This window comes from Elephas maximus, chromosome 7 (assembly GCF_024166365.1).
Source record: "Elephas maximus indicus isolate mEleMax1 chromosome 7, mEleMax1 primary haplotype, whole genome shotgun sequence".
In the NCBI taxonomy this organism is placed as follows: Eukaryota; Metazoa; Chordata; class Mammalia; order Proboscidea; family Elephantidae; genus Elephas; species Elephas maximus.
In genome coordinates, this window is record NC_064825.1 from 52,934,119 (window position 1) to 52,948,198 (window position 14,080).

General features: G+C 41.5%; 1 protein-coding gene across 3 annotated transcripts in view; it reads left to right on the plus strand.

Annotated features, from left to right (window-relative positions):
- XNDC1N (XRCC1 N-terminal domain containing 1, N-terminal like) overlaps positions 1-14,080 on the plus strand; it is a 39,827-nt gene that overhangs the window by 3,053 nt on the left and 22,694 nt on the right. For all 3 annotated transcript variants that reach the window (XR_007518189.1, XM_049889983.1, XM_049889984.1), the window contains 7 exons: positions 1,430-1,600; positions 3,546-3,687; positions 4,479-4,634; positions 5,988-6,166; positions 9,958-10,043; positions 10,301-10,473; positions 12,479-12,551. Coding sequence is in view for 2 of the 3 variants with exons in the window: in XM_049889983.1 (XP_049745940.1) it covers positions 1,556-1,600; positions 3,546-3,687; positions 4,479-4,634; positions 5,988-6,166; positions 9,958-10,043; positions 10,301-10,473; positions 12,479-12,551 (854 nt within the window). In the remaining variant the exon portion in view is untranslated. The remainder of the gene's footprint in view (positions 1-1,429; positions 1,601-3,545; positions 3,688-4,478; positions 4,635-5,987; positions 6,167-9,957; positions 10,044-10,300; positions 10,474-12,478; positions 12,552-14,080) is intronic.

The following is a 14,080-nucleotide window of genomic DNA, read 5'->3' on the forward strand; positions in this document are numbered from 1 at the left end:
CCAGCTCTAATTAATCTAGAGGTCTAGAGAGGTGACTCAAGACTCATCCTCCATTCTTCTTTCTTTGAAGCCCTGGCTCCACATGGACTGCCTGTGAGGAATGCTTGACCTTTGGATGGCGTTCACTAAAAGCTTGATACTGGGGTCGGTCGTAGCAGTCGGCCCCACCCTGAGCACTTCCTAACTATTGCCCCTCTGGCCCTTTGGAGCTCAATTTTTATGGCCATTCATTCAGCAGACATTTGCTAATCAGGAACTATATGTTTCTTACATTGAGGATACAGAAATTAATCACACATGAAGCCCAGGATTTTATGATTTGTTGAGGGACATAAAATATATTTCCAGTTAATTGTAATACAAGGCACTCTACTAAATGCTAAGTGAGAATTAAGAGGATGAAGCTGTCACCTTGAGCTGGGTTGAGAAGAGGTGACTTTTGAGCATCAAGAATGCATTAGATTCCATAATTGTAGAAGGGACAGAGTATTCCAAGCAGAGGCAATGGAATGAGCGAAGTCTTGGAGGTGAAAAGAGCATATTGGGGAAACAAAGGGAGAAGGGAGGTAAGATGACCATTATGGCTGGGAATATATCAGGGGTCACAGACTCATATTTTCAGGGGCCAGGTGGGTAACAAACATGAGCAAAATGGACAGGGTATAAATATATGGTGAGATATCCCACTTAAAAATATCCAGACAACTTTTAAAACACCTCTTAAAAGCTAGGTGATAGATGTATGAGTTCATCATTCTAATGTGTGTTCATTTGAATAGATTTAATGTTTTCCTTTAAAGGGTTAACAAAAGACAGTTAAATAAATAAGCAAAACAGTGGTAGTCAGGTAAGGCACTTCCCCCAATGAGAGGAATAGTAGGAAATGAAGCAGAAAACATAGAAATCTACACTGTAGAGGCTTTGAGACACCAAGCTGAATTAATGCTTATTAAAAAAAAAAAAAATTTTTTTTTTTTTTTTAAGTACCTATGGTGTAGCAAGAGATTTGTATACAAGCCATCGAGTAACTTAAGGAAAAGGTAATTTAGGAAGATGTATCTTATGTGAAGAAAGAAAACAGAAGAGACTTGTATCATATATTTAGTTGAACATTTGTTCAACATCCTTACTATGTGCTAGGCTGTAGGGATCTGAAGATGATTGGTGCTTTGTGCTTATTTGTAAGAACATACCTACTTATAATTCCAACATTAATATAAATGTATTTTGTACTTATTGCTCTGTTACCCAGTGGTTGCATTCCAGTTGTTTCACATTTGTTGGAGTTTCGTCGGCTTGTTCATATCTCCTCCCAACCAGTACCAGGCCAGTGGTGATCATTAGTGACAGTCTGACTGACTGCTGCAAATAACCCCTGTTACTAGAGAATCAGCCATGAGGAGTTTATTTTTTTTGTTCTCTTTTTCAGGAGTAACATGCACATTCTTTCTCTTCTGGTGGCTGACAGGACCAATATATAGGCGGTGACAGAGTTAGAAGAAATTTTGGGAGAAACCATTTTTGCCTTGGACGTGGAACAGCTGCTGGGCCCACCATGGCACCTGTGAAGATCAGCCATGTGGTGTCATTTTCCTCTCAGGTATATTAGCAGGATTTTTTCCTGGTAGCTGGAAAGGAGTTAAAAAAAAAAAAAAAAAAAAATGGGAGACTTGGCTCCAGTTTCAGGGAAATTCCAATCCAGTCGGAGAGATATTGTCCCTTCTTTGGGAGTCCAAAGTCTAATGCGGAATACATAGCTTATGCCTTTAGATCATCCCCCAGAGCAATGCAGGAGGCATAAAAGCAGTGTCTCAGGAATTGAAGGTAAAGAAGGAAGCACATTTGGGATCCTGCCCATAGTTTGGAGAGAGCTGTATGCCCAAAGTCTGTACCAAGGTCCCCAGAAAGGCAGCTTGGTCAATTTGCCGTTGGGAACAGGCCCAGACACTCGAAGTAGTCTCTGACCTGTGAAGATACCACTGTCACCATCAAGGGTGCTCCCAGCCTTCTACCTAAAAGTTCTGTAATATCCTAATTACAGCCATATATCCCTGGCGCTGGGTCCTTAGGGACTTCTTACCCTTTCCGCTGCTGTCACTGCTTTATGTATTTGTCCCTTCTCCCCTCTCCTTTCCTCCTCTTACCCTAACTTTTTTCAAGGGTTACCGCTGGTATTTTGGGTAGTATAAGTCTGCATTTTGTAGCAATGTCATTTGCATTGTGGAACATTTAGCATCCCTGGTCCCCTGCCCCTAATGGCAATATTGCTCCCTGGTCATTGTGACCACTAAAAATACCCCCACACATTTCAGGAAGGCTTTTAGAAGGGGTGTGCTGCCTCAGTTAATAACTACTATATCAACCCCTATTCTAGGGAAATAAAATAAAAATTACCCTTATCCTTAACTGCATAGCCCGCCAAATGGTTTTCTTCTTAGACTCTTAGCCTTATAAAATGCTAGCCTTATAAAAAATTAGGTATCTTCTAGTTTTAGTGGTTTTCAAACTATACTCTGCGGGAACCCACTTCTAGAAGTTGAGGGTAAGGAGAGCAAGTATATCTCTAGCCCTTTCTCCACTTAATGCTTTAACCAAAGCCCTGCTTTTATTTAAAGCTATTTATTCGTGTGTGCGTATGTACACACACATACATACACACTTCGGTGTAAGATTTCACTTCAGTGGAAGGGTTTTATTGCTTTAAAAAAGAAAAAAAAAAAAAGAGGAAAACCATGAATCTGGTCTCTTGCCTTACTTACAAACGAAGAAATTTAGGTCCAGAGAGGGAAAGTGGTTTCCACAAGGCCACTTAACCAAAAAATAACTGACCTTGGGTTAGAACTCAAAATTTCTGTCTCAAAACCACTGTTGTTGACTGTGAACAAATCACTTTATTTCTATGCCTTGTTTGTAAAATTAAAATAAAAATTTTTGCCTTCTGTATCGCCTAGAGTTATTTTCAAGATACAATAAATGCCTGTGAAGGCACCTTTTAAATGAAAAGAAGCAGTATAGTATGGTGGCTAAGAGCTCTGGATTCAGAACCCTGGGTTAGAATCCTGGCTTTGGTTGATCGTTTGGCCTTGTAGCCTTGGGTAAGTTGGCGAACCTCTCTAAACTTCAGTTTGTTCATCTATTAAATAAAACCAAAAAAACCTATTGCTGTCGAGTCAGTTCTAACTCATAGCGACCCTATAAGAAAGAGTAGAAGTGCCCCCATAGGCTTTCCAAGGAGCCCTTGGTGAATTCAAACTGCCAACTTTTTGGTTAGCAGCGAGTTCTTAACCACTGTGTCACCAGGGCCTCATCTATTAAATAGGAAGTAATAATAGTGGCTACCTCAGTCATTAGGAGGATTAAATGAGATGATGTCTATAAACCACTTAGCACATGATACATTCCCGTGGGCTTCTAACTAGTGCCTTTTGCGTCATGTTTGGATGCCTGGAAAGATTTGGGAGAGTAGGGATCCCTCGTTCATGGATATCCTCTTTTCCTTTGGACTCAGTAGGGTTCCTGATCTTCTCCTCCTCTCTCTGACTTAGGATCCTAAGTATCCTGTGGCGAACCTACTGAACCCAGACAGTCAGAGGGGACCTTGGCTCAGCTGCCCTCAGGACAAAAGTGGGCAACTGAAAGTGGAACTGCAGTTGGAGAGAGCAGTGCCCATTGGCTACATTGATGTTGGTGAGTGAGTTCTGTAGGGCCTGGAAACCAGAGAAATAATATTTTCCCCAACCCCTCAACTAGAATGTCTGAGTTAAATCTGACTGAGCAGTCTTCATGGACTCAGCCCTATCTGAGAGTGACAGAGAGATATGGCCCCAGAACTTGAGGTAGGTGTGTGGTAATGCAGAACTCCAGGAGCTGTGGAATACAATGTAAATGGCACTCCTTGAATTGTGCAACATACCTGTCCTACTTTGGTCTGACCGGTCTAGATGAAGCCATAGGACGCTATTATAAATGCCCACAAATAGAAGCTATGTGCATCTCTAAATATAAGTGTCAAGAAGATGCTGGAGGGACGAACTATGCAAGGATTATCCGGGAAGGTTTACTGAAGGAGATGGGAATTTATGGACTGAGAAGTTTGACCCTAGGATTCTCTGGAATAGAAGACTGGCAAAGACCATTTTTCTCAGCTCTGTCTGGACAAAGAAATGTGAGACCCCCTAGCAAAGATTTAATAGAGACAGAATTCAGTACTGCCTGCCAGGGTCAGTGGACAGGGAGAGGCAAAGGAAAGGTTTCTGGTTAGGAGAAGCCCGATGAACCTTCACATGGTCATTTAGTTGGCTGTGGCCCCGTTTCACTTCAGCTACTGGTTCCCTATGGGAATCCACATGTTGCCTGACTTTTCTGGACGTCCAGCAAGCTCTAGAATGCCCTTTCCCCACCCAATTTCCTTATCTGCCATTGGAGGGGCCCCTGTCATCCCATCACTTTTATCCTTTTCTCGTCTTTTTTGTCCCCAGGTAACTGTGGCTGTGCTTTCCTGCAAATTGATGTGGGTCGTTCTTCCTGGTCCCTGGACAGACCTTTCATCACCCTGCTCCCTGCAACCATGCTTATGTCCCTAGCTGATTCAAAGCAGGGGAAGAACCTCTCAGGGGTCCGCATGTTTAAAGATGGTAAAGAGGACAAAAGCAAAAAGGAGGGAGAGAGAGAGAGCGTGTGTGAGAGAGTGCGTGTGTGAGAGATAGAGAGTGCGTGTGTGAGAGAGAGAGGGTGCATGTGTGAGAAAGAGAGAGTGCGTGTATGAGAGAGAGAGATGCAGTACTGTAGAGGGCTGTAAATGCTGTTGGGTATATGTTGTGGGAGGAAGCTATGCAAGGGCTTGGTTATATCTGTTGGGATAGGGTAGATAATGAGTGAACAACAATGTGGTATATTTCTGTGTGAGTTCTGCATGGTGAGGACACATGAAACCCATTGCTGTCGAGTCGATTCTGATTCATAGCAACTGTATAGGACAGAGTAGAACTGTTTCATATGGTTTCTGAGGAGCAGCTGGTGGATTTGAACTGCCGACCTTTAGGTTAGCAGTCAAGCTCTTAACCACTGTGGCACCAGGGCCCCAGGATACATGATAGCTAGGTATATTTATGAGCTCTGATTTTATTTACACATAACATGGGATTCAATGGAACCTATGTAGAACCCATATTTGCAATTAGTGTGTTTTTGTTCATATATCTGTACCAGTAAGGGTGCAGGGTAAATGTTTATATATGCCATGGTAAGCTGTGTAATGATTATAGATACGTAGCATGTAGTGTTTCCTGAGTTCTGTTCTGTGCCAATCTCTGAGTTCAGTTGGCACAGCAGAAGAAGCATAAGATCTGATTCTTGGCCTCTGGGAACTTAGCCTAGTAAGGGTTTGTTTGTGTTTAATTTGGAGGTGTTGGCAGTGTTGTGGAGGAAGAGTGATATTGCAAGGACACGAGGTTGAGGGATGAGGTACCGATTGCCTAGCGTTGGAAATTGAGTGTGTGAAGGGTTTGTGATGTTGGCGATATACTGTGAGTACACAGGGCATGTCGTGGAAGGTTGAAGTCAAGTGGTCAGGGAAGGCTAAATATATCTCAGCTAATCCACTGGGCAAGTTGTCATCCCAGACCCTAACATTACAGATAACTCCTATTAAAATGAGATATTGATGAGGTCTCTAGAGAGGTGCACAATGAGAATATACTGATGTGAGGAACAGTGTGGAACCATGACAGAGAGGAGCGATGATGGGAAGGCAAGGAATTGGGTCTGAGAGGATCCTGATTGGCCTGTGTGGCTCTGCTAAACCCTGAGCACCAGCACCTGAGGTGGTTAGTTACCAGTGATCGCCATTCTTCCTTTTGTTGGAGTTTACTCCACATAGCCCCTGTCTTCTTTTCTTTCCTTTCCTCAGTACTGACCTTCTTTTCCTTTCTCTCTCCTCCTGTTTATGCGTTTCCTTTCCCCTCATGTTCTTTTTCTTTTTTCCTTAGATGATTTCCTGGCCCCAGCCTCAGGTGAGTCATGGGATCGACTTCGTCTCACCTGCTCCCAACCCTTCACACGTCATCAGTCCTTTGGCCTGGCCTTCCTGCGGGTCCGTTCCTCTCTGGACTCCTTAGATGATCCCATGACAGGCCTCTCAGCCCTCGTGAGCTCTGGGGTGAGCCAGGTGTGTATGATGGTAGAACAAGGACTTAATGGTCTCTCGTCCTTTCCAGGTTTCTGGTTAGGAGGCTGTTGCCTGATTGAGGGAGAGGCACATACACTACATACACACATTCAAATATGAGCACCAATCGGCTTGCTACCCTCTCATACAGGAAGGAGTGAACCCCTCTCCTTCCCTCTCTCATATTAGAAGACGCAAGTGAGTGAGCCTCAAATATAGTGTTCACAGAATTGTTGGACTATTTATTCTTCTTGGGTACAAAGTTAATCTCATATTTCCAGGTTTTTGGTGGCTGTAGCTTTTATCATAGCCCTGATGGTGCAGCAGTTAAGCATTCGGCTGCTAACCAAAATGTTGGCAGTTCGAATCCACGCAGCTGTTCCTTGGAAACCCTATGGGGCAGTTCTGCTCTGTCCTGTAGAGTCGCTATGAATCAGAATGGACTCCACAGCAATGGGTTTGGTTAGTTTTTTGTTTTTTGTTCTTTTTGTGGTAAGTTTTATCAGACTTCCTTGCAGCACCTGAAAATCACAGGGCTGACTTGTAATCTCCGTCCTTTTTGTTCCATGCGCGCCCTGCCCAGCAAAGCCAGTTACACTTTTGGATGTGTGCTCTGCAGTTTCATTTGTTCCCCTCTTCTCCTTCCCTATACAACACACATATATTCCTAAGTGAAGATGTGTGTGAGTACTAGTCTCCTGTTCGCTACTGGGTTTCTTGCCTTGAGTTTATGTCGGTTTAATTTACCTTTTCTCAGGCAGTTTTCTAGTTATATTTTCATCCTAAGCCTGTTCTGACTCCTCTCCTCCTGCTTTCTTGTCATTGGTGTCTCCATCTATTTTTTGAAGCATGTACCTTTTACCACACTTTACTCACAAACAAATATGAATGAGTAATCAAACCAAACTAAAGACATAGAATTCTAGAGTTTGAAAAAAACCAAACTTAGGAATAATCTAGCCCTGAGTGCTTCATTTTATATCTCAGATAGGGAAACTTGTGTATTCTGTGAGAAACTAGAAGTCAGGTCTCCTGTCATCACCCCCACCATTGCTCCTCCTATACACTCAGTACATTTTTAGAATTTCAGTTCGCAGGAGTTTCAAGCTACTCCTGTTGAGGTTACTGAGATAAAGAGGAAACTGGGAATTGGGAAGAGAAAATGGAATTAGAGCAAAGAGCGAGAGTAGATGCTTTTGTAGTGCAGCCTTGGGAGAGACCGAGAGAGCAGACGCAAAGTAAAGCTTGGTTTGAGGTTTGCTCTCCCATCGTAGGAAGGGCTGAAAAATGCGGAAGGACCAATTGAGGAAGGTCAGTGTGTTCTACCGTGTTTAGATGTGCCGGTGCTGGTAGCCTACACGATGCAGTTAGAGCTTTGTGATCCTGGCTGTCCCATAAAATGTAAGCTCCCTGAGATTAGGAACCTGGACTGACTTGTTCAATAATTTATCTCTGGCACCTATAACAGTGCCTAGAACAGGTTTATAGTGTAAACATTCATTATATAATTAATCTTTCAGCAGAAGTTCTAGGTAAGGTCACAATATAGTTCATCGTCCAAACCAAGGCACTTTGAGAGCAAAAGAGGATGCTGTTAGGAATTACGCTAGGACAGCAGACATAAAGCTGGACTGTCCAAAGCAAACCAAAACACAGAGTCGCCATAGTTTTCAGATAAATTAGGACTTCCCAGAGTCCTTTTGATTTTGGCCATCTAAATTAATCTGCACCTCTAGGACTATGATGGGATCCAGGAAGAAGGGAGTCAGCAACTCCAGAGCCATATCAGAATGGCACTGAGCAGTAACAACAGCAGAACAAAACACAGATATGCAGGTATCTCCTTGAAGCCACAGGAAAAGGAGGCCCTGAAACATTTTTACAAGAAAGCAGTAGTACGTGGAAATGAGTCAGACAGCACTCAGTGTTATAATTTAAGGGCCACTGTGAGTCAGAATTGACTCAATGGCAATGGGTTTGGTTTTGGTTATGGAGCTCTGGTGGCACAGTGGTTAAGAGCTCGGCTGCTAACCAAAAGATCAGCAGTTCTATGGGGCAGTTCTACTCTGTCCTGTACGACCGCTGTGAGTCGAAACTGACTAGACAGCAACGGGCTTAAAATGCCGTAGGCTTTTTTTCCTAGTCTATCATTCTAATTGGTATATTATAGCAAAAGCAAAATATAAGTGCTTTTAGCCCTGTGAATGGTGACTGCATGTGATGCAGAGTAGAACTGCCCTCTCTATGAGGTTTTCAGTGGCTGTGACCTTCTGAAATTGATCATCAGGCCTATCTTTTCAGGTGCCTGGGTGGATTCAGCATGAGTCAGAGTCGACTCAACAACAGTTAGTTTGTTTTTTTGTTTCTCTTTTGTTTTTGTTTTCATTTAACCCTGTGAAATGGGAGCTTTTGCAATCACTGATTTCCCAGTAAGGAAACAGAAGCACAGAAAAACTTAGTGGGATATCTTAGGTCGCACTGGTAAATAAACTTTGGAACTGGACTTGAACCTAGGCTGCGTGACTCCAACCAGCTTGTGCTATGAAGCTCAGGTTCTAATGGTTAATCTCATTTAGCGTTAAGGCTGAATAAACCACATCTACATACCTGCCTAGTTACCCTTTCTAGTAATATTCACTCTAAAACTCATAAAACAAGGTAGAGAAAAAATGATCACTCTGAAAAGTTAAATAGAATATTTCAAAATTGACCTTAGGTCCAGGAAGAAATTGTGGTGACAATTAAAAAATATTTAACAGTGAATGAGGATGAAAATACTGTTTATCAAACTCGTAGAAGGAATCCAAAGTCATGTTTACAAGAAAGACATTTACCTTTAAAAGAATCTGTAATAGAATAATCAGAGCTGAAGATTAAAGAAAAAATTAAGAAATATTTTAAAATGTAGAGAAAAAAGGAAGTTTGGAAAAATTTTAAAAAAGAAATAGTCATAGATAAATTGAATTTTGATGAGGAATTAAGAAAACAGTAGCATACCATACAAATAAGATCTCTATAGAGATGATCTCTTAAGAGATAGTTGCCCAGAGACATTTCTGGAGCTAGAAGTAGAGAGGTTTACAGGTGCCTGTGATTTTAGACGTAGCAGTTAATGCTAGAAAAATACATGTCATATCTGTATACATACATACATACACATCTGTTTTTATAGGTGGCTAGAAATGGGGGTTAAAATTGGTAGGCTTTTAGTAGTAGGTGAACAGAATTATTCACAAAATAAAATCATACTGAAAATTAAACAGTATTATTAAATGGTATTTAGAAGGAAATGTTGAAAATGTCCCCAAATAGTTCAAAATAAAGCTATTTATCTATATGAAAAAATATATATGTATGATTTTTTTCTTTTGAAGGTATATAAAGAGATGAATGATTTGAATTTTGTTCCTATGTGAATCAATTTTATGTATGTACAAATGTAAACACACACAAATATATGTGTGTACTTCCAAAAGTTTACCCATCCGCCCCCACAGCCCTGTTTTTCCCAACAGTGCGTAGTCTCTTACCTGGGAGCTTTCAGGAACATGACAAAACACGTATTACTGGGGAGCTACATACCCGAAAATCATAGAACCGCAGATCTTAGAGCTGGAGGAAAACTCGAGAACATGCGCACACACAAGCAAACATGCAGATGGAAGTTACTACAGATACATTCACACTCATTAAGCCAAGTTCCTCAGGCTTGGGAGAAGGCCCTGGCACTAGATGGCAGTGTCCCCTGGTGGTGAAGCTCTGTGTTTCTTATTTCTCCATTTTCTTCTCAGGAGTCTTCTGATGCTCAGGAGTCTGCTTCTAGCCCCTGGCTGGCTAATCCTTCCATCCGGAGGACCTTCTTCCCAGATCCCCAGAAGTACGTAGCTGCCTTGAGTGGAGTTCTCCCAGCCACTTCACAGCTCTTTTTCCTGAAAGAATAATGCCACCAAGTCTCTCACAGGCACACAAGCCCAGTTAATCTCAAACTCTAAACCTGGTCTTATCTATATATCAAACTGGCCTTTTTTTTTTTTTTTTTTTTTGGTTAGATATCATGGACCTGGGTGAGCAGAAGGGTGACCTGGGTAAGGCCTCTGTTCTGAGTTAAACCAAGCAGTCTGTATTTTCCCACAGGAGCACAAAGGAAATTTCAGAGCTCAAGAATGTTCTAAAGCAGCTGCAGCCAGGAACTCTGGGGCGTTCAGCCCGCATGGTGCTTTCAGCTGCCCGCAGGGTGCAGCCAGCCAGTGTGGCAGACCCAAGGAACAACCACACAGAGCAAAGTCACAGTCATCCTGATAGCTCAGGTGAGGCCCATGACCTACCTTTGACTCCGTACTCTCCGTAGCAGGCCCCCTCCTCCCTGAATCCACCACTGCTATAAAGGGATGGCTCACAAATGGGATTCCATGTGTGAAAAAACAGGATTGTCAGTGTCTAGTTTCAGTAAGAAAAACCAAATACTGTATAGTAATTGAAAGAACATTAGTCTAGAAATCAGAAATCTTTATCTTTTTGTGCTTCAATTCCTTCATCTTCAAAGTAAAAGACTTACACTAAGTGGTATCAAGGCCTCTTAAAGAATCGGTTGTCTATGATTATCTCAGAAGGATGAGTAAGCCAGGGTGGTGGTCTGTGTATGTCGCTCAGTGGGGAAATAAGGTAGGGGGATAGTGTGGTTTTATCACAGAGGAAGAAAGGAGGAAAAAACATTTCCGAGTTCCTACTTTGCATAAGGCATTACTGGGCACTTTCACTAACTTTACTTACTTAATGTTCACAATAAATGTATGCAGGAGATATCGTTACTTTCATTTTACAGAAGAATCTGAGATTCAGGGAGGCAAAATATCCTGAGTCACACAGCCAGGATTAGAACCCAAAAGCTCTTGTTCTCTTTACTATTCTGTATAGCAAGAAGGAGGAAACACGTAGGGTTCTCAATGAAAAGTAAAAAACAGAATGGTTTATTGTTTCATTGGAAAAAATTTAAGAAAGGAAATGGTTTATCTGTTCTTTCAAAGACCTAAAGAAATTAGTAATATAATGAGTATATCACATACTCTAGAAATAAGGTATATGGGTTATTTATTACTATGAAACAAATTACCCCAAAACTTAGTGGCTTAAAACAATATTTATTATTACATAGTTTCTGAAGTTTAAGAATCTAAGCACAACTGAGCTGGGTCCTGGTTCTGGGTCTGTCACAAGACTGCAGTCATCTCAAGGCTCACCTGGGGAGGGTCTACTTCCTACCTCACCCACAGGGTTCTTGGTAGGATTTCATTCCATGTGGACTGTTGGACTAAGGCTTCCATCAGTTCCTTTACCATGAGAGCCTCCCCAAAGAGAATCTTACAGTGTGTCAGCTTGCTCCATCGGAGTGAGCAAGCAAGAGGGCAAGACGGTGCCAGCAAGCTAGACAGTACTAGCAAGACGAAAGTCGCAGTCTTTTGTTACCTAATCACAGAATTGACATCCATCACTTTTGCCATATGCTATTTGGCGCAGTGGTTAAAGAGTTCAGCTGCTAACCAAAAGGTCGGCAGTTTGAATCCACCAGCTGCTCCTTGGAAACCCTATGGAGCAGTTCTACTCTGTCCTCTAGAGTCACTGTGAGTAGTAATCAACTCGCCAGCAAGGGATATTCATTAGAAACAAGTTACTAGGTCCTGGCCACACTCGAGGGCAAGGATTTACGAGGTAGCAGGAACCAATGGTACTAATTTCAGAAGCTGCCTACCACACAGGGAAAGATATTGTTTACTATATTTTAAGAGAAGGAAAGTGGAAGGGAACTAACTTTTTCAGGGGCACCTACTATGGCCTGGACATTAGAGCTATGAAGCACTTTGAAAAACATTAAATGCTGTACAAAATGTTTGTAAATTCTGAATAACTAGACAAGTGGTTGTTGGTGGATTTTGTTATCACTCATTTGACAGATATTGAGCATCTCTCACGTGCCAGGCTCTGTGTTAGGAGCTGGGGATGCCACAGTGAATAAAATAGCAATGCCCCTACCCTAACAGGAACATGTGTCCATGTCACACAAAAAAATCTAAAACTTAAAACGTGATAAGTGCTTTGAAGGAAAAGCCAATATGCTTCATTCAATATAATGATGAAATTTAGATGAGAAAATTCAGGGAAAGTGCCTCATAGGAATTAGCATTTCATCTAAGAGTGGAAGAATGAGAAAAAATTAACCAGGCAAAGAGGATAGAAAGTATATTCCTGGTGGAAGGAACAGCATAGGTGAAGAATTTTGTTAATGAGCTAGATTTGAAATGTTTATTTCTAACACAGAGCCCAGACCAGAGGAGCAAAAGTCAGAGAATGACATGGGCAGGACGAAGAGACTGAAGGTCCAGGACCGAAGGTAAGTCAGTCAACCAAAAAAACCCAGATCAACTCCCCAAACCATATTGCCCTCCTGCAGCTGTCCTTCTTGCACTCTTGCTTCAGTTAGGTCAGAAAATACCTTTGTGTCTAGGTCTTGATCTCTTGGAATGGACCTAGAGGGTAATGGAGAAAAGGTACCGCCTTCCACATGTTGTCAGGCTGGGAGCTAGGCAAGGAGACAGCCCTGTAGTGAACCAGAATCTGAAGATGAATACTTTGTGTCTCATTAGCTGTGTTACCTAGTTCCACATCATCCTGTGTGTTTATTCACCTTTGTGTCATTCTGGATCTTTAATAAAATCTGATTTAGGCATTACATCCTAATCTCGGCTGTGACATAGGGAACAGATATTGAAAGAAGAGAGTTTGTATACTAGGTAGCACCTGACTGTTCTGTTTGGTTTGTGGTGTTTCTAGGGAATTTACCTTGAGATAACGCTTTCCTCTCCTATCCTCAGACATCACCATTCCTTACATTAAGCAAAGTCCTTAATTGTTATCCCTGAAGTAGTATCCCCAAGGGGGTGGCAGCAGTAATAAAAAAGCATGCCTTATTTTTTTTTTGGTATACAGTAGGTACTCATTAAAATTTGTTGCTTAATAACTGTTATTAATTGAAATTGAAGGTGAGTTTTTTGGAAGGGGGCTAAAACTGGAGATGTGAGGGCCAACTCCCATGCTTTTCCCAAATAGCCAAGCTTAGATAATCTATGGCTCTATGGCCAGCCTTAGATGATCTGACCTGTTTATTAAGAAATTCAGTGAATTCCTGATACCCTCTTCCTTGTGTTAGTTTCTGAAATACCAAGTTATTTCTACTTTGCCTGGGGGTCAGTTCAGACATTCTGAAAGGAAAGCAGTAACGAGAGCAGGGCATATTTATCCCAGGAGTACAAGATTGGTTCAACAAGTGAAAATCAATCAATGTAATACACCACATTATTGGAATAAAGGACAAAAGCCACATGATCATTTCAACAAATAACAGATACAAAAAAGCAGTTGACAAAGTCTAACACTTTTCATGATAAAAACAACAAACTAAGAATAAGAGGAAACTTCCTCAAACTGATAAAGGGTATCAACAAAAAAAACATACACTAACGTCATACTTAATGGTGAAAGACTGAAGGCTTCCCCCTAAACCAGGAATAAGACAAGGATATCCACTCTCACCATGTCTATTCAACATTTACTGGAGGTTCTAGCTAGGACAATTAGGAAAAAGAAATAAAAGGCATCCAAGTTGGAGAGCAAAGAGTAAAACTATTTTAATTCACAGATGCTATGATAATGAATGTAGAAATCCTAAGAAATCTCAAAAACATTATTTATAATAGCTAAAAAGTAGAAACAGCCCAAATGTGCATCAGCTCATGAATAGATTACCAAAATATGGTCTATCCATACGATGTAATATTATTTTGCCATAAAAAGGAATGAAATATGTTACATGCCACAACATGGATGAACCTTGAAAACATACTGAGTGAAAGAAGCCAGTCA